This window comes from the organism of the source record quoted next, unplaced genomic scaffold (genome assembly GCF_019419815.1).
Source record: "Pyrus x bretschneideri cultivar Hongxiangsu unplaced genomic scaffold, Pyrus_bretschneideri_v1 Contig7, whole genome shotgun sequence".
Taxonomy (NCBI): Eukaryota; Viridiplantae; Streptophyta; class Magnoliopsida; order Rosales; family Rosaceae; genus Pyrus; species Pyrus x bretschneideri.
The window spans coordinates 10,474,156-10,493,729 of NW_025999809.1; the positions used below are offsets into that span (position 1 = coordinate 10,474,156).

A 19,574-nucleotide genomic window follows, 5' to 3' on the forward strand; every position below is an offset into this window, starting at 1 on the left:
ATAAAAGGAAAATGTCTTATTTAAATGGTTAAATTTTGTTTATTTAAATAAATAGTTAATCTCAGTTTACTATCTTAAAGTTTTTTGATTTTCAATATTTGGTACATGAAGTTTTTTTCATTCCAGAGTGGTACATAAAGTTATAATTTTGGGATACTTTCATAAATCTGTTAAGATTGTTAAATTTGTTGTTAACTGATGACGTGACATCTACGTAGACAATGACGTGACATCTACGTCTTGACCAACTTGTACTTGTGTTCTTTGATTCAGATTTTGAAGATGCATCTAACCAACCTCTTACACCGATCGAGGTTCGAAGCCTTGATGTTTCCGAGATCAATTCGATCGACATCGTTACAATATCTACAGATCTGATTTCTCCTTACGACTGAAGGGCGCAAACTCATGTATATTGGTTAATCGAAAGCTATAACTGTGATATGATGATTGGGAATGTGAAAGCTGGGGTATGTTTGGGTGGATTTGGGTTTGCACGGATGTAAAAGATGTCGTGATGAAAGGCTCAGTGGAAGAGCTGAGTCCTTAACCGATCTTTGTCATCCGGCCTTTGCCATGGCAGGTCAAAAAAATCTGAATAAAAACGGCAATGGTGGCGGAGATGGATTTGAAGGCGGCGGTGAATAAGCGGAGAAAGGGTTTTGGGTGAGGGGAGTGTAAGAGATTTTGGAGGAAGAGGATTTGGGTGAGAAGAGAGATGTTTTGGGTGCGGCAGCCGTAGTGATGGTGGAGAAAACAACGGATTTGGGGGCTCTGATGAGCCTTGAGATTGTGAAGAGGCTGCCATTTTGGTGGTTTGAGTTTCACACTGAGAAGGTGAGACTGTGTGAAGGAGATAAGAGAGAGAGTAGATTTGGTGGCGGCTGAGGCTGCAAATCGGGGCTCGGGTGAAGTCGAAGAGGGAGGGGGAAGGGTGGAGAGATTTTTCGGTGTACCCGGCACACCAAAAAAATTTGGTGTACCCTCACTCATAATGGTGAGGGTGCACCAAAAAAATTTGGTGCACCCTCACTTTTTGTACACCAAAAAAATTCTAATGAGTGAGGGTACACCAAAAAAATTTGGTGTACCCGGTACACCTAAAAATTTTCGGGAAGGGTGGGTGCAGAGGAGTGAAGGGAAGGGGTGAGGGAGAAAACCAAATTTTTTTATTTTTTTATTTTTTAATATCTATGTGGCGTCCAGTCATTGTCCACGTAGATACACGTCATCAATTAATGACAAATTTAACAGTAACCTTAACAGATGTATGAAATTTTCTCAAAATTATAATTTTATGTACCACTCTGGGATGAAAAAAAATTTCATATACTAAATGTTGAAAATCAATAAACTTTAAGGTAGTAAACTGACATTAATTCTTAAATAAAATATTGTAACGACTTTTCCCATAATCAAGTACATTCTTGACAAATTTTATCACATGCCCAATTACATTTTTCTAATCACCTGCATAATTTTAAGCATGACACATGTGTCGGCACAAGGGATATTGAATTTGGTCATCGCATTAAATATTTTGATTGAGGCCATTTTCTTTGGATTTGGATCCTTTTCCTTAGCCAATAGAGAGGATCCTCCTGATCAATCATTGTGGACCGTTAGATTTTTATCCAACCGTTACAAACAGAGGGTACCTTTAAAGTTATAATAATTATAGTTGTTGGATGAAAATCCAATGGCCCACAATGATTGATCAGTAGGATCCTTTCCATTGGCTCAGGAGAGGATCCAAATCCATTTTCTTTTTAAGAGGTAGAACAAAATAGGGTCAATTACATAAAATTACCTCAATTATTGGGTCAGTCACAGTTTCATACCCCATCTTTAAAAATTTTTAATGCCATACCTCATCTACGAATTTTTTACAATTTCATACCTTCCGTCAGTTTTCTGTCAATTCTTCCGTTAAATAGTGACGTGGCTTGAGACGGGACCCATTCTCTATTAAAAAATTAAATAAATATTAAAAAAACTAAAAAAAATCATGTGTGTGTGTATATATATATATATATATATATTTTTTTTTTTTTCATGGGGAACCCACCCCTTATCCCCTCACCCTTTATTTCCCCTCCCATCTTCCCCAAACCCAAACCCATATCTCACCCACCCCGCTTCTTTCTTCTCTGCGCCGATCACTGCCCGAGTCCCTAATCCCGCAGTCCTCCTCTTTCACCATCTTTTCTTCACCGGACTCCGCCTTCACCAAATCGGGTTAACCGGCCCTCTCTCTACTCCAATACCATTTATGCCCTCTTCCCTTGCCCCTCCAAACCCTCAAATCCCTCCCCCCCTCCCCGCCACCAAGATCCCGAATTTACTTTCCAGCCACCCCATCGTCGTCAAATCCGACGCCATACCTTACTTGTCTAAAACCCTATTCGACTCCTTCCATTCCCTCCAAGACGACGCAAAGGATGCCACGGTTGTGATCACGTATGTGGTTGGGTGCAAGGGTCCATGGCGGTGATCGTGCAGGTGGCGGGGTGAGAGGGTGGGTGCGGATTTGCTGGATCTCTCGACTGACTCGAGCTTGAGAAGCAAGGAGAACGCGGTGGGTAAGTTGCTCAATTTGTCCAGGTGCGACAGATAGAGGGCGTTGAGGGAGGTGAGGCATGAGGGGCTGGGAGTGGTGGATGTGATTGTTGATGTGGCGGAGAATGGCAGCAAGGAAGAAGGGGTGGGTGGGATCTGGGTTTGGGTTTAGGGAAGACGGGAGGGGGTAGAAAGGGTGAGGGGATAAGGGGTGGGTCCCCCGCAAAAAAAAAAAAAAAAAAATGTTTTTTTAAAAGTTTTTTAATATTTTATTAAAATTTTTAATAGTGAGTGAGCCCCATCTCAAGCCACATCACCATTTAACGGAAGAACTGACATAAAACTGATGAAAGGTATAAAATTGTAGAAATTTTGTAGATGAGGTATGACATTGAAATTTTTAAAGATAATGTATGAAACTATGACTGACCCAATAATTGAGGTAATTTTATATAATTTACCCAACAAAATAACACAGTTGAAGCATAATGCTCGTTATGCATTGTAATGTATGTCTCATTTTTCTCACTTCTTTGAGACCAAATAATAATAGTACACAACTCAATGCTTTAGTTCTGACATAATTAATCGTAATTCGAAATTAAGAGTAGTGCATACCGTGATTCACCAAAAATACACATATACACATCACACAAAGGCCACATTTACTACTCATTTGACAAAAATTCTTAGGTGCTCCTACGCACCCAAGAAAGTCCCCTCATTCGGTGAAAACTTGGAATGGCTTGGGCAATACGTAGAGATCAAGTTGGGTGAAATATTTAATATATAAAATTATGATTTGATATGAATGTGACAAGAAGTTTTACACCATAGTTTGTGCAAAGAGTTAATGTTAGGAAGATTAAATATATAGATTGAATTTGCAAACTAAATGATGTGTCACCAATAGGAATAAGCACGTTTATCAACGTTTAAGTAATAATCCAATTATTAACTTACATATCATTTAATTTACACAATTTTGTCTACAAATTCAATCTCTCTAACACTACCCCTGTGCCAAGACACATATATGGAATTACCCGTGCAGGTAATTTGCTTTTGGTAGTTATATTCCACACTTATTTTTACTTTTTACGCACATTTGTTAAATTTTTGCCAATAATTTATTCGATTCATTCCAATGGCAGAAATTAAGAGATGTATGCGAAAAATAAAAATAGTTGTGTGAATAATATTATTTTTTGCTTTAACCAGATACGTTGGTTACAGGTGTCGATCAAAAAGCATAGCAGGATGAGAGACTGTTGTGGCATGTTCGAGCATTTAAAGGAGGCATTAGGATTCTATTAGGGATCAAGAGAATCAATCAATCGTGTCCGTTTATTGTAAATCGTATGGTAAGATATTATTTTGAATTTTTTATTTAAAGTTGAATACAAACAGTACCTAATAAAAACTGATCGTACGATATACGATGAACATACATAATTGATTGATTTCTAAATCTCCACAAAAGCCGGAGAGGATGCTCATCCTTAAAAGAGGAGCAACACATAACTAAAATAAGGGATTTGCAGATGAGATTTTGGTGACCCAAGTACACAAAACCAGCGCCAAATCTGGCAAAATTGTAAAGAAGAGGATTTTGTGGGATTTGGATCCTCTCCTGAGGTAATAGAGAGGATCCTTCTTACCCATTATCTTGGACTGTTGAATTTTTATCTAACGACTACAAATAGAAAATCTTTTAAAGTTATAATACTTATAACCGTTAAATTTTTATCCAATAATTCAAGATGATGGGTTAGGAGGATTCTCTTCATTAACTCAGGAGGAAAGGATACAAATTCGATTTTGTGTGTGTGTGTGTGCATGATTGATCCAATCGCAACCAGAAGAAGTGGACAGAAAAGAAAGAAAGGACTCTCATTAGATCTGACATGTTTGACATGATGTAACATTATTTTGCCCCCACCCCCACCTCTTACCCAACTCAGTGCGATACAATAAATAAGATCCAAACAAGCGAGTACAGATCCTCTTTGAATTTAAAAACACGAAATTTAAAGATTAAATGATTCAAACTGTTGAAAATTAATCTAACGGTTACAATTATTATAATTTTAGAAAGATTCTCTGTTTATAATCATTAGATTAAATTTCAACTGTTTAGATCATTTGATCCTTAGGCTTTTTTTTTTAGATTCGAAGAGGATCTGTACTCCAAACAAGCAAACCCAAAATGCCTCTGGTTGTAGAGTCAATGCTAACCCTAAACATAATCATGTTGGATTACTATTTACCCTCCATACTTTTGAGGGAGAGGATTCTTTTCCTTTTCTTTTACCTCATCTATTAACCTTTTTTAGTTCCTTTATCCATTTTTATGCCCCTCTAATTTTTAAAAAATTAGGTTTCATATGTTCTATATTTTATTGTTTTTATCTTACTTTGCAATTGCACAAAAAATTATATGACCTAAATGTTCTCCATTTAAATCATGCATATAAATAACTTGTATCACAAATAAGTCGAGCATCATACATATCTTATACAAATGATTGATGAGCGATGTAGCCATTTGTATACAATGTGAGGAGTAGTAACTTTTACCATTCAATAAGGAAATGAGATAAACATTTTTCACATATTGCAAAATTCATTTACATTATGCTGAAGTTAATTAGGTCAAATTAAATATCTCATAAGCCCTCCCGTTATTAGGAACACACCCCATTTCAAATAGGTGGAATCACATTAATGAATCTAATGGTGTATATATATGCTGAAGTTAGTTGATTCCTAACTTTTATTCATACATACAGACCCCATAATTCATCAAAGATCCGGAGGAATTGAACGGAGCAAAAATCTTGTTTGAGAAAAAACAATTAGCATATGAGGATCTTGCATGCTGCATGTTGCGAGTTGTATTCAAAGCGTAACACTCACAAATTGTTGTATATTTATAAAAGAAAAATACGTGACGAGAGATATATAAATAATTTACGATGAAATATGATTTGGATTCTGTTCGGATCCAAATTGTGGAGATTCTAGAGATGCTCACATCTTAGTCGTTTATCGCACATCGTGTGACCATAAATCATTTTGAATTTTTCTATTTAAAATTGAACATATATAGTACTTAACGAAAATTGATCGCACAATATACGATAAACAGTTATAATATGTGAATATCTATGATTCTTACAAAGAAAATCATAAGAGAAACCTCATCGGATGAAATAGATACATCCAAAATTTGCCCTAATTTTAAGGAGCACAAACTGTGCATAGTAAGAGTCCGTTCTGTCCTTAGCTAGCCCTAGCAGCCCTTAAACAGTAGGCACTGTTACTCTCTTTTCGAAAATAAATGTGCAGTGTGAGCATATATAGGCAGTTTAACATTGGAACTGAAAAAGCATGTGAGTTAATCAGTTGAGGTGAGAGGGAGCACCGATTGCCGCACCAGAATTAGGTTACAAAGGATCTTGCCGCACGACGAGTCACGTCCACTGCCTAATCAAATCACATTTTTATCTTCATTGTAATCCAATTTTCACTATTTCAAACAAGGAAGAGAGGGGGAGAGAGAGAGTGAGAGGTTAGAGAGAACGGACTCCGCAGTGTCGGTATCCAGAAATTGAATCTTTGTTTAAAATTATATCTCAAAATTTAAGAATGAATACACTCAAATTATCGGGTACTTCGGACCACACAAAATTTTTATTTAGAGAGAGAAAGGGCAAGTAATAAAGGTGATGTTTTGTATATAGAAAGCATGACGTGACGTTGCTGAAGTGACATCCAAACTGTCATCACTTAGAGAGATTACAGAGATTTATCATTATATATTAAGTATAATAATAAAGAAATCTAATAAAAATGATTTGAAAACTTTATTAGTTGTTTATCTTCGGCTAATATTAGAAGATTAAATTTGTATACAAAGTTATGTAAACTAAATGACATGTACGTTGATGATTTGATTATTACTAAATATTAATAGATGTATTCATTTTTATTAATAACATATCATTTAATTTGTAAATTTTGTTCACAAATTTAGTTTTTTTTGTTATTACCCTTTATCTTTGCATGAGACCCTACTTTTGAAGAGGTTTTTTAATGTGACCGTTACACGGGATGATACATCACGTATTACTAAACAAATGGTGGGATATGTGTGCTAAAAAGTTAACAATTTAAAAAATAAAATTTCTCTCAATTCCTATTAAAACACGTGATGTATCATTTATGTTCCCGTCATAACTAAAAATTTCTCTTACTTTTGTCACCTTCCCCATCTTGTCTCTTCCCACTCAAATTATGTCCCCCACCTCTTCTCATCCCCTCTCCTCTCCTTCGCTCCCTCCCCGGCCCCCTACCCTTTATATATTCCTACACGTCTTTCTACCTTCTCTTAAACATTTCACACAGCACTTTGTCCTCATACCATCGCACCAATTTATCGTTTTGAAAGCCATCTAACTTTGTGTGTCATGTCAGCAGCAGCCGCAGCCGCCGCCGCTGCGGCAGTGAGTAGGTCTAGCTCCACCAACAGTAACTCTATCACCTACAACTACAACCGCCAACCGTTATTCAAGCCGTCCCCGCTAACGGCCGTGGTGCCGGTGCTGAGCAGGTACGAGTCCCAGAAGCGGCGGGACTGGATCACGTTTGGGCAGTACCTCAAGAACCACCGCCCTCCGCTGAACCTGTCCCGTTGTAGCGGGGCCCACGTGCTGGAGTTCCTTAGGTATTTGGATCAGTTCGGGAAGACGAAGGTCCATGCGGACGCTTGCCCTTTCTACGGGCACCCTAACCCTCCTGCACCCTGTCCTTGCCCGTTGCGGCAGGCCTGGGGCAGCCTCGACGCAATCATTGGAAGGCTTCGGGCAGCGTTTGAGGAGAACGGCGGGCAGCCCGAGACCAACCCGTTTGGGACTCGAGCAGTGAGGCTGTACCTGAGGGAGGTCAGGGACAGCCAGGCCAAGGCCAGGGGAATTGCTTATGAGAAGAAGAAGAGAAAGAAAGTAGGGCCATCACAACAGCCGGAAGGGCAAGATGATGAGGAGCAGCAGCAGGGGCAACATGGTACTTTTGGTTCAGATTATGGGTATGGTGCTGCTGTTACTTCATCTGCTGCTGCTGCTAGGTGCTCTATGATGCCTTTGTCTGTGCTAATCTGATTAAGCTTGTAATTAATTAAGTAATGAATTATATTTATGTAGTTAGGTGCATCATGATATGAATATCCAATGGATTTTGATGTGTTGTGTTACTAAGTTGTTAACCTTTTCTTTCTTAATTAGAAGCAACCGAAATTGAAGAAGAAACTTTAATATCAGTTCTCCAATTATCATAGACTACAGTTTTATTTTCTCCTTAATTTGTAGTTTGCTGTTAATCAGCCAAAATTAATTTACTTATGAACAAAATAGCTAGAAACAAATTAAGAGATTATGATATGCGATGTACGTATGACATTATTAAGATAATGATAGATTCTTGACAATGCGTGTAGATTGCTTCACCTTTGTGTAATTTATTAAAGTAAAACTAATAAAAAAAGCTTGAAAATTTTGAGTATTAATAAAAGGTCACAAATGTCTTGTAAGTAAATAGTACCATAAGTGATTTTTTAGAGTAAAAATATTATTTTAGTTAAAAATGAATAGTACCGGGAGTGTTTCGTTAAAACTCTCATTTATTAATGATAAAAAGAATTATGCGTGCCTGCAACACCTCATATGTCATTGTATAAGTAGAAGGACACTTGATAATAAAAATTCTCTCTACTTGTATAATAACATATAGCATACCGGTCTCTTTTTTGAGCACATTGATGGTCATAACAAGCTGTCATGTTTTTCTCTGTATAGATGAGTCGTCGGTGGTTTCCTTCTCAGCTTAGTTGTTTGTGTATATTTGTGCCACATAGTGGTTGTGTAGCGTCACTTTTCTGATGGCTTTGTGTGTTCCTTGGTCACATATATGTCACCACTGATCTATTGTGGTAGATTTGTTCCACTAGTTCTTGTGCACTGTGTTGTTTGTGGTTGCGATGTAGGGTTGGTTTGTTGGCTTTAATTTCTAGATCAAAGATTTGGTCATTGGAGAAATTCACCTAATTTGACATTCTTGTTTATCTATCAAGAAATATTGCTATCGCTTTGGATAAAAAAGATAAGGTAAAATATTTGGATTAAGTTATAAAATGATAGTATAATTAAATTAGTATTAAATTTGTCATTTATAAGAAATGAACATAAAACTTCTTATCTACAAGAAGAGACAAACTATTTATAACTAAATATGCATCGAATGGTAGGCTTAAGTCAAAAGAAAATTCACACGCCTATTTGTTCTCTACACACACAATCATATCAATTTCACGTCCGTTTGATTCTTTCTTTGATTTAATCAATCTAAAGTCGAGAAACAAAATGTAGGGTTTGGCAATCAGTGGCAATCATTTTCCTTACTTAAACCTGAAGTAGACACATCCACATCCGTTTAATAGCATATACAATTTGATGAGTAGGAGTATTTAACAAAATGAATTATTAATTAGGTTATTCCATAACTTTTTTTTGAAAAACTTATTCCATAACTTTTTTTGCCATTGGATTACACCTTACGGTGGAGACAAATTTTTCCATCCACATATATATAGTTGATTAATTTAGGAGGAGGACCAAGACCTCATTTCCTATCTTGACAAACTAGTGGTCGAGAAAAGATTTTTGTTTTCTTTTCTACAATATAGGACACGATTTTGGTCCTAATTTCTCAGATAGTCAAATACTGTTACGAGCTCCATCATCATCATTATATTGTTCCACCATTTTCCATCCCCTCCTCAAATGAGGAGAAAATCATATCATATCATGGTGTGGCAGCCACTTCGCGGTTGTCTGAATAATGATCTCCAAGGCCGTGTTTGATTGACTCAACTAGAACTAGGATTGGACTATTTAGCCAACTGGATACAGTGGGACTAAACACTTCTTAAGTGGCCTTATTAGACTAGTCAATATGAGAGGCCTAAATAAGCCTTCAACTGCCTCTGCCCATGTGCCCATCTCTTCGGATTGAGATCATCTCCGAATCTTAAGCCTTTAGAGCCAATGGATCAAAACATCCTGATCATTTAGTTTCATCTTGTGGCTAAGGAATTATAAAATTATCAGAGAGACGGGCTAATGATCCATTTTTAACACCGATATTGTTTCTAATTTGATAATTACCATCTATTCAATCCTTGAAATTTCATCACAAAATGTGTTGGTGTTAGTTGAGATATGATTATGATATTTAAATTATAATTCCGGTGTGGGACTCCACATAAACCATTTTAACTTGTAAAAAAATTTCACGCAGATCAAGGTAAAAGTTCAACGCCTTTTCACTCCTTCATCGACTTTTCTTTTCTTCTGAAACCGATCTTCCACCTCTTGCAGGTCTCCTTTTTCCAGAAATTCTGAAGAAAAAGAGCCTTGGTCGATCATCCATTGTCACTCATTTTCAATAACGAAAGGTCAGTCTTCCATTATTGTATTTGTTTTTTCGTTATGAAATTTTTGCAATTAGATAGTGGCTTGCCTCTGTAGAAATTCAACAAGTGAGTTGTTGATCTAAAATACTGGACCTTTTTTATTTTGTCGTTATTGCTCAAGTTTTCTAAATATTGGTTTAATTTTGTGATAAAATTTGATAGTGAATGATATAATGGATAAACCAAATGATGACGTAGAAGGTGCTTTGAAATTGAAACCTACAGAAAATATGAAGTTTGATACCGAACAAGCAGCATGTGATTCCTGCAACAAGTATGGTGGAATATAGGGTTTAGTATTCGAAGAGAAAGTGGCATCTCATTCTTTGTTTGTTTTCTATAATATTTTTTTTTGTCTCAATTTATGTTAGTTTCTTCGTTATTTGCTTATGTGAATGTCGCGTGCCTTACAACAAGAGAGAGAGGTGCGGTGGTGATGGAGGAAGGGGTTGGCTGCGACCCTGCATGGGAGGCAAATATGGTTTTAGGTTTTTTTTTTTTTTACTTATTATTTCAATCCGCAAGCCAGAAAAGCTTCAGTGTTCGTCAGCTCAAGAACACCACCGTAAATTCTAGTAAATTATGTTAATTTAATTTATCGGAATCGACGTTGAGGAAGGAATAGTAATATAAAATGTTGACGTGGCTTAACTCTAACCGTACAAATAGGAGAGGATGAAAGTATATGGGAAGTGAGAGGGCAGAGAAGCTAAGTTGATCTCCATTAGACATGATCTTGGTGGAGTTAGATGTTTAGGGTATCTGTAGCTTGTCGAATCAATGTGAAAGCTGAAACTTATAGCCTGTTCTATGCAATTATATTCTTGTTAGGACCTAATCCAATGGTTATGGATTCTATAGTCCTAATTTTTTTTTCTTTTAACAAACGATATTATATACTAAGAGGGTGGAAAAATGGATTAAACCTCACAATCGGCTTAATAATAATGATTCAAATTCATATTTGACGAAAATCGAATCTAAAATCTCTTATTTATAAATAATAAAATATAGTACTAAACTGTAATACTTAATAACTGTAATCTTAACTTTTAAGCAACAGAAGATGATGGGTTAGAAAAAAGTCTTTAGGTTCCTAATCACCGTAGGGCCATAGGGTCCCCAGGACTAATCAAGTTTTGACCCGTAGGGACTGTACTGTGCTTGTGTTGTAATGTCTAATCCAAGAGTATTGATAATAATGCAGCTAAGCTTCCTGCCTGACCTAATTAGCTGAGGCTAATAGGGGCAAGTGAATTTTAAAGGTTTACCATGTTAGGAATAATACTCCAATCAAAGAATTTTATGGGGCGAAAAATGCCCCGAGTTTTCTAAACAAAGAGGGATGTTTTTGAGAAGATGGATATGGATGATGCATGACTGTCGTGTATTAATGACTTGTGAATAAATTGTTTGTAAATTAAGGACCAGTTAACTAGCTAACTGGTTGTTACAAGTGAATAATTCAACAAAAGTAAAAGCAAAATAAAACCCTAGAGAATTTGAAACGGTATATTTTGGAGTAAAAGAGAGAGACTAGAAAAAAAGAAGAAGTGTCCTCTATATGAATCTAAAAGAATCAATTCTTCCAACGAAGCACCAGTGGTCTAGTGGTAGAATAGTACCCTGCCACGGTACAGACCCGGGTTCGATTCCCGGCTGGTGCAAATTGTTTTATAACTTTCCCTTTTTTATCATTTTAGTTTGATCGCTGTAATTTAATTCAAGTGTCAATTTAGTTCTTGTCGTTTCAGTTGTATCAGTTTTAATAGTTTAATAAACTTATCAAACCTTGTAATTTAAGCCCCAAGTCTCATATGTTCATTTTAACTCCGTACATAGCGTTGCACTTTATGTCATTTTTTTTACGGAGTCATCACTCGTTATTCATGCAAACAGTTATTTCAATCCTTATAAAATGGGTCAATCTCCTCTTATCCTTTTAATACCTTATGTTTACATGTTCATATTGATTGAACTGACATGAAAAACATGTTTGAGGCTTACACTCAAATTATAATGTTTGATATACTACAACATTAAATTTGACATAATTAGTCAACGATGGTTGGTTCAATTGGTAAGAGCATGCTTGTGGTTAACCCCCGAATCCAAGTTCGATCTCTGCTACTAGCAATTTTTCTTGGAGTGCGATCTGTACATTCCTACATAAATCCATACAAGTGGCAGCTAGTAGCTAGGTGTCATGTGTAAGTCCATTCAACTTGAGATTGTAGATATGCCTTGATGCTGATTATGAAAATAACTAATCTCTACCTAAACTTTTTGTTACAAAAAAAAAAAAAAAAAGAAACTAAAAAGAAACTTAGAATAAACTACATGAACAAAGTGAAATTGTCCTTTTGGTTGTTTAAAACACAATTTTTTGGTGGAACCTTTCTCAACAAAATTTCACCTACTTCATTGAAAAAGAGAGAAATCGATTAAGTTTTTAACCATGGTTTAGTTTCCCACGCGTTTTCAAACGCCAATATCGACCCAGGTTACCCAGCAGCAGCAACCCCGCTGACGTGTACGGCCAGGATTCAGGGACGCTCAAAAACGCGTCGAACCAAAATTCGCGCGCCTTTATGCCCATCAACTTCGTGCCATCAAGTTCGCCGACACGTGTCGGTCCCGAACCCAACTGCCGGTCACTTTTCCCTTCCCTAGCCGGCTGGAAGGACCACCTTAGCAAGACGGCAATCCCCCTGTCCACGTCATCGTGAGTCCCACGACTCCTAATTAACATCGCAAATCTCCGCACTTCCCCCATAATACCCTCCCTTATTAGAGCGCTCCTTTTCCTCCAGCCTTCCAACGTAAGGATTGTTTTGTAATTTCAGACAACGTATCACTAATTAATTCGTTTTAAAACGAAATTAATTAATTAATTAATCTTTGTTTTTCTTCCTGAGTCTTCTGGGTTAAAGTAAGAAAAGGAGGCAGTGGAGAAAGTCATCGGCTTTTCTCGTTGATTCAGTTACTTCCCACGTGAAATCTCTCGATACGATCTTCTTCTCTGCAATCAGTTAGTATTTTAATTCGCAATTGATAACGATTATTAATCGTTTACGAATTCTTTTTATTTTTTTAATTCATTTTTTTTTGGGAAATTGAGTTGGATTGGATTGGATTGAATTGCAGAGAGAAAGACTGTAAATTTTCAGCCATGGATTCTGCGAGGAGTTGGCTTCAGAAGTTCCAGCCGAGGGTGAAGAAGAAGGCGGCGGCGGAGAATTCGAAAGACGAGCAGCAGAATTCTGCTTCCGATGAGGCGCCGTCGAGCGTGACCAAACAGAAGGTGGAGGCGGCCAAACAGTACATTGAGAACCACTACAAGGCGCAAATGAAGTCCTTGGAGGATAGGAAGGAGAGGTGAGTTGACTAGCTATGACTTGTCAAATTGGGCAACGTTTTTTTTGAATTGAAGCTGGTTGATTGATTGTGTTGAATTTGGGGTCCAATCTGGTGTTATTGTGTGGAATTGCAGGCGGTGGATGCTCGAAAGGCGGCTGGCGGATGCGGATGTTTCGCAGGAGGATCAGATGAATGTGTTGAAGTATTTGGAGCAGAAGGAGACCGAGTATATGCACCTTCAGAGGCATAAAATGGGGGTTGATGACTTTCAGCTTTTGACTATTATCGGAAGGGGTGCATTCGGAGAGGTTATCATTATACTTTGTTGTCAATCGGCTTTTTGTTTAAGTCGAATGCATTGGCTTTATATTGTATGTGTTGCGAAAATGCAGGTCAGAATTTGTAGAGAAAAAACTACTGGGCATGTATATGCCATGAAAAAGCTTAAGAAATCGGAGATGCTCCGGAGAGGCCAGGTACTGTTTTACTGCCAGTAATCGCAACTGACTTTATTGTAGATTTGATAAAATCTTGCTGAAGAACTATGAGTTTTATCTGAATTGTTGGAAATGAACTTGCCCGCCCGAAAAGAAAGTAACTTGGAAGAAATGTGCTTGCTTTTATTTACTTATATATTGATAAGTTCATATTTATTCATACTTCTTTTCTTGCATGGAAGGTGGAACATGTTAAAGCTGAAAGAAATCTTCTTGCTGAGGTTGATAGTGCTTACATCGTTAAGCTCTACTGCTCCTTTCAAGACGAAGAATTTTTGTATCTTATAATGGAGTATCTTCCCGGGGGTGATATGATGACATTACTAATGCGCAAAGATATCTTGACTGAAGACGAAGCCAGGTTTTATGTTGGAGAGACGGTCCTTGCCATTGAATCTATTCACAAGCACAACTACATCCACAGGTATTATTTCACTTATTTGTGCACTTACTGAGTTTGAATCCTGATCGGCCCGTTGATTAGACTTGGAATACAATTATGTTATCCCCACAATACTGCAGAGGCAGTATCTTGTAGGTGGTTTTACGGTAGCATTAATCAATAGCCTGCTAATATCTAATCATAATATCCTGCTTTCAAAATGGTCAGCCTTGGGAACTAGAAAAGGCTTGAGTTTAGTTTTTCCAACAGAAAAATTGGTAATATTTACTTGTAACCATTCTTCCAGATTCTTTAATTATGGTGTAACTGATCTGAACCTTAAGCCATGCAACCTTATGCAAAGTTGAATCAAACAGTTATCCCTTGAGGCTTCTTTCGGCTGGCTTTATTTGTTTCAGAACTGTGTTTATTTTATTTGCTCGTCAGACGTTCACCTCAAATGTCATGTGAGTCTGAATTTTAATATTTTTTGTAGGGATATTAAGCCTGATAATTTACTGCTCGACAGTCACGGCCACATGAAGCTTTCAGATTTTGGTTTGTGTAAGCCTTTGGGCTCTAATAGCTTTCCAGATCTTAGTGAGAATGACATCTCGGTTGGAAGGAATTCAAATTCCCTTTCAACGAGTCATAAACATTCTAACCTTCCCACAACACCAAAACGGACCCAGCAGGAAAAGTTATTGCACTGGCAAAAGAACAGGCGAATGCTGGTATGTTCTGTTTCTTTTCTGGGTTTACTCAGCTTTTGGCCTGGTTAGAGTGTTTCTATGTTCCTGTGCTAGATTATGCATCCGTTCAGATTCCTACTCAACAAGGAAGCAAGGAAAAAGAAATATACCATCTAGGAATTACTTAAACTGGTGCCTTGTAGTCATAGATTGGCATGACACTCACGGATATTACATAAAACGGGATGCACAACAGGAATAATGTTATCTTTGAGGGAAAAGTATTATTTTTTCTTGCTATGCTCTGTTGCTTAAAATTTATACTTCAGACGTGAACTTCTTGTTAATTCCTCTTTTACGGTAATTAGATTCTGCTTTCTGTTCAAGTGTTTTGTAACAAATCTTCAAATATTTACATAAAATGGCCCTTTCATATGTCATTTAGGCTTATTCAACAGTTGGAACTCCAGATTACATTGCTCCGGAAGTATTGCTGAAGAAAGGATACGGAATGGAATGTGACTGGTTAGTGCACTTTTTCCAGACATTTTTCACATTGGGACATGTGAGAGTGATATAGCATTTGTAACGGAATTTCTATATCAGGTGGTCTCTTGGTGCAATCATGTATGAGATGCTTGTAGGATTTCCACCTTTCTATTCCGAAGAACCAATGTCAACATGCAGAAAGGTAAACTGAATTTTGATTTTTTCTGTTTGACTTTTGTAATATGCAACATTCAGATTTCTGAATAGGTTTAACAACGCAGATTTAAGAAATGGGGTCCTGTTGTATCCTTATTTTCTGGAACTATAGTTATTTTTGAAGCAGTACTAATTGAGGAATCTCCTGCTGATATCTTATTTGTATATTCTTATCAAACAAATCGTTAGTTATGCCATGCAGATTGTTAACTGGAGAACTCATCTGAAATTCCCAGAAGAAGCAAAGCTCTCTCCTGAAGCTAAGGATCTCATTTGCAAGCTCCTCTGCAATGTCGAGCAGAGGCTTGGGACTCATGGAGCTCATGAAATAAAAGTTAGCATGCTTCACATATTCCCTTTCTTTCTCATTATTGGTTGACTGATGTTTTATTTGGTTAAGAAAAAAAAGAGTTGAAATGTGTTTCCTTATGATAGGCTCACCCATGGTTTGATGGGTTACAATGGGAAAGATTATATCAGATGGAAGCGGCTTTCATACCAGAGGTTAACAATGAGTTAGATACTCAAAACTTTGAGAAGTTTGATGAGGTGAGGAAAATAATGATACCTATCCAAGTGTTGATGGTTTCCCATCTTTCCTTATCTAGCTTACCATTATCTTGAATTCCATTTTCTTTTCATGGTTGCAGTTGGGGGCTCCAGTAGAGACTTCGACAAAATCTGGTCCGTGGAGAAAGGCAAGTATCGAAATTTACTTGAGTTTGCATCTGTATAGGGTGCCTGCAAATTAGCTTTAGCAGGAGTACTGCAAAACAGGATTTGATAGTTTTCTTAAAATTAAAGGAAGAATGTAGATTGCACTTAGTTTGGTTGTCTAGGAAGTTAATGTGAAAGTAGTTCTCCTATAATCAGTAAAAATGGAACTGTTGTGTTAGGAAAAGTAAATTAAATCATATGCCTTATGGAAAAAGTTTGCAGGCAGATATCATCAAATATTGAATATACACTGGTCTAGCAAATATGCATTGTTCTTTCTTCACTTGATTGCTAGTGTTGAGATTCAGAGTAATGGCGGGTAGTACTGAGTAACAGTTAGATCACTTCATGACATTTCAATACTAGTTGTCATCACCTTTTTAGGGTGTTAATGCAGTTTTCGGGTCTTTATTCATAAAATAATATTTATTACTTCAGTTTCACTTCTCATATGTTCATGATTGGGATCTTCAATCAATTTAATACACACACACACACACACATTGCGTTGGCTTGTTTAACATAATTAAGTTTATACAAGTCATGGTATCTTATCAAGATATGCTAGGGGTTACCCTAATCTTCAATCACTTACTGTACGCACACACATTCATTAGGTTTATACAAATCATTCTATCTTATGAAATATACTAGTTATAATGAATATCAGACATTTGGAAAATCAAATTTTATCATATAAATTTCTAAAGGGTTATACCTAATTCTTCTGGAAGGGTTATAGTTAGTCTTGTGTTTCTTCTGGTTTCAGACGCTAGTAACTTACTTTCTTCATAGGTTGGTCTTTGTTGTTTCTGTGCTAGTGTTAGTCAGTCTTGCTGTCTTCCAGTTGATTTTATGTGTTGACTGATTAACCAATAATCGTGTACTTTCATTCATTCCTAGATGCTTTCTTCCATGGATACGAATTTTGTTGGCTATACCTACAAGAATTATGAAATTGTTGATGAGCATCATATGCCTGGCATTGGTAAGTATTACATATTAAATGGTTAGATAAAAAAGGAAGCTATTAATAAGAATTAGGGAATATGCGTATAAATAGGAAAAACCAATATATATGTCAATTGGTAGAACTTTTTATTTGTGTTGGGGGTGGGGATGAGCTATTCAGTTGATATAACGCTAGAGCTCACTGACCATTGAATGCGCTCTGATGCAGCTGAGTTGAAGAAAAAGAATACCAAGCCAAAGCGGCCATCTGTTAAATCATTATTTGGTATGTGCTTGTTGCAATCGAGTTCCTCAGTATCGTCTTCCTGGTTCTACATTGTATTTGCAGTCTCATACCTCCATTTGGTTTGCCTTTTCCAGACACACCTGATCCTTCGAACCCCACAATTCAGGAAACCTCTCCCCAATGTGTGCCCAACCAGTTGGGTGTCTCAGGAGGCTCTCAGCCTTCACGGCAATCTACTAGACCCCCACTACATCAATACAAACCACCACGAAGATAACAAGCAAAGTGTACAAGTTATTATCCAGCTGGAAGGAAATTGAAAGAGATAACTTACAACACTGCAAAAGAAAGGAAAATGGTAGGGGAATACTGTAATTTGTAGTTTAATTGCATTCGTAAGTATAATTTCTTGTGTCCAGGCACCATATAATCATGTAGATTATAGGAAAGGAGGTTGAGCTTGACAATTAGGCTACGATAAATGATTGATTTATGAGTCGGTGTGTGTCGAGGTCATGGCCAAAATGTGTTTGTTGCTTTGTAGAATAGTGACACTTGACATGTTATACTCATATATGACAAAATCGTTGTCTACTTCCAAGGTTTTAGTGAGCTTTGTCTCGATGTTTTGTGCTCGTATACAGGTTTAGTGACAAGGCATATGGTTCGAGTTAAGCGACGCTTATTTTTGCGTACCTACGACATGTAAATTTTTCATGTATTATTGTAAACTTCCAAGTCCAACCAATAGCATTTTCATTTACCGAAATTAGGGATCAACTGTAGGACACTTGTTTTAACTTTCCAATTTCTAGCCCTTTGAAATCAGCAGTAAAGAAACTCAGAAATGAACTTTTCTTTAGTGTGCATAATTCCTAGTAATACCAGCCTCTCCATGTATGTTTACTTATTTTTGTTACTAGAATGGGCCAGAAGCTCAAAACCTAAAAACTGCAACGAACTAAGGTCTCGTTTGGGATTGTTTATATAGGAAACAAAGCGATTTTATTTGAAGAGCGCAATATTTTTTTATTTATTAAAATCTCAAGTGTTTCCTGGAAAGCATTTGAAAGTGATTATTGAAGAAGCATATGCTGAGTGCTTCTCTAGAAAGCATTTTTGGATCCATAACCACTTTTTATTTCTTATGTCGAACGATGTTAAAAGCACTTTTTTTTAGGGAACTTTAACGAAAAACTTCTGGTATTATTTATTTTAACGAAAAACCATATTTTCACACTAAAAAGTCAATCCTGATACTACTCACTTTACATTTTATTTTGTCGTTATCGTTAAAACTCATAGTTTTCAAACCATTTTTATTAGTTTTCCATTTTTTTTAACCCTTTTAGAAGTAGTCCAATGAGACAATACACACAACATGTGAGATTTGGAAATTCCTCACCCAAAAATAGCATGAGGGTTTAACCCACAATTGAACAAGTTATGTTTCCTTACAAGGGGATAGATTTCTACAATATGAAGCATAAACAAGATGGGATATATATGCAAGTTATGTTTCCTATTTTTTTTTTGGATGCCTGCCAACCAGTAAAAAACAAATAACTCCTCAAGAAATAGAAGTTTTGGATTACCAAGAGGGGAAGAAGCTCCCTTGTTTCATACATTTAGGTGCACTACCACATATGAACCAACACCACTAAAATATAAAATAAATTAGCTAGCCACCTGAATAACACTTATGAGGAATGTAGAATAAAATTTTTGAAATGCCAATAACACTTCCCATAAAAATAATAGATCCTTTTTATTTTTATTTTTTTTATTTGGCCCAATTTTTTTATTTTTATAAATAGCTAAGCCTAGGCAATAGGCATGCACTGTGGTTGGTGTTGAGGGGCCAAAACCCCACCTTTCATGAATTGCCAAGCAAGGACTAAATGATAAATTTACAAGTGGGAATTTAACTTGT

General features: G+C 36.7%; 2 protein-coding genes and 1 non-coding gene across 3 annotated transcripts; all 3 read left to right on the plus strand.

Moving 5' to 3' along the window:
• Positions 1-6,991: 6,991 nt before the first annotated feature.
• LOC103945080 (protein G1-like1) lies at positions 6,992-7,813 on the plus strand. The gene has a single exon (XM_009355599.3). It carries the CDS (start codon positions 7,032-7,034, stop codon positions 7,719-7,721), a length of 690 nt encoding a protein of 229 aa, XP_009353874.2. The 5' UTR covers positions 6,992-7,031; the 3' UTR covers positions 7,722-7,813.
• Positions 7,814-11,686: 3,873 nt separating this feature from the next.
• Positions 11,687-11,757, plus strand: TRNAG-GCC. Its single transcript has one exon. It is a non-coding gene; the product is annotated as a tRNA-Gly (tRNA).
• Positions 11,758-12,957: 1,200 nt separating this feature from the next.
• Positions 12,958-18,235, plus strand: LOC103945079 (serine/threonine-protein kinase tricornered). The gene is made up of 14 exons (XM_009355597.3): positions 12,958-13,121; positions 13,238-13,468; positions 13,584-13,758; positions 13,843-13,926; positions 14,130-14,371; positions 14,826-15,063; positions 15,467-15,546; positions 15,628-15,712; positions 15,929-16,060; positions 16,162-16,275; positions 16,377-16,424; positions 17,347-17,431; positions 17,624-17,680; positions 17,776-18,235. Exons 2-14 carry the CDS (start codon positions 13,263-13,265, stop codon positions 17,916-17,918), a joined length of 1,689 nt encoding a protein of 562 aa, XP_009353872.2. The 5' UTR covers positions 12,958-13,121; positions 13,238-13,262; the 3' UTR covers positions 17,919-18,235.
• The last annotated feature ends 1,339 nt before the right edge of the window (positions 18,236-19,574 follow it).

What these genes read in the sequence shown, in the direction of transcription:
- LOC103945079 (XM_009355597.3), top strand. Translation starts at nt 13,263, where the DNA reads ATGGATTCTGCGAGGAGTTGGCTTCAGAAGTTCCAGCCGAGGGTGAAG. An exon ending in TTGGAGGATAGGAAGGAGAG is followed by an intron (nt 13,469 to 13,583) that starts GTGAGTTGACTA and finishes GTGGAATTGCAG; the next exon opens with GCGGTGGATGCTCGAAAGGC. An exon ending in GCATCATATGCCTGGCATTG is followed by an intron (nt 17,432 to 17,623) that starts GTAAGTATTACA and finishes GCTCTGATGCAG; the next exon opens with CTGAGTTGAAGAAAAAGAAT.
- LOC103945080 (XM_009355599.3), top strand. Translation starts at nt 7,032, where the DNA reads ATGTCAGCAGCAGCCGCAGCCGCCGCCGCTGCGGCAGTGAGTAGGTCT.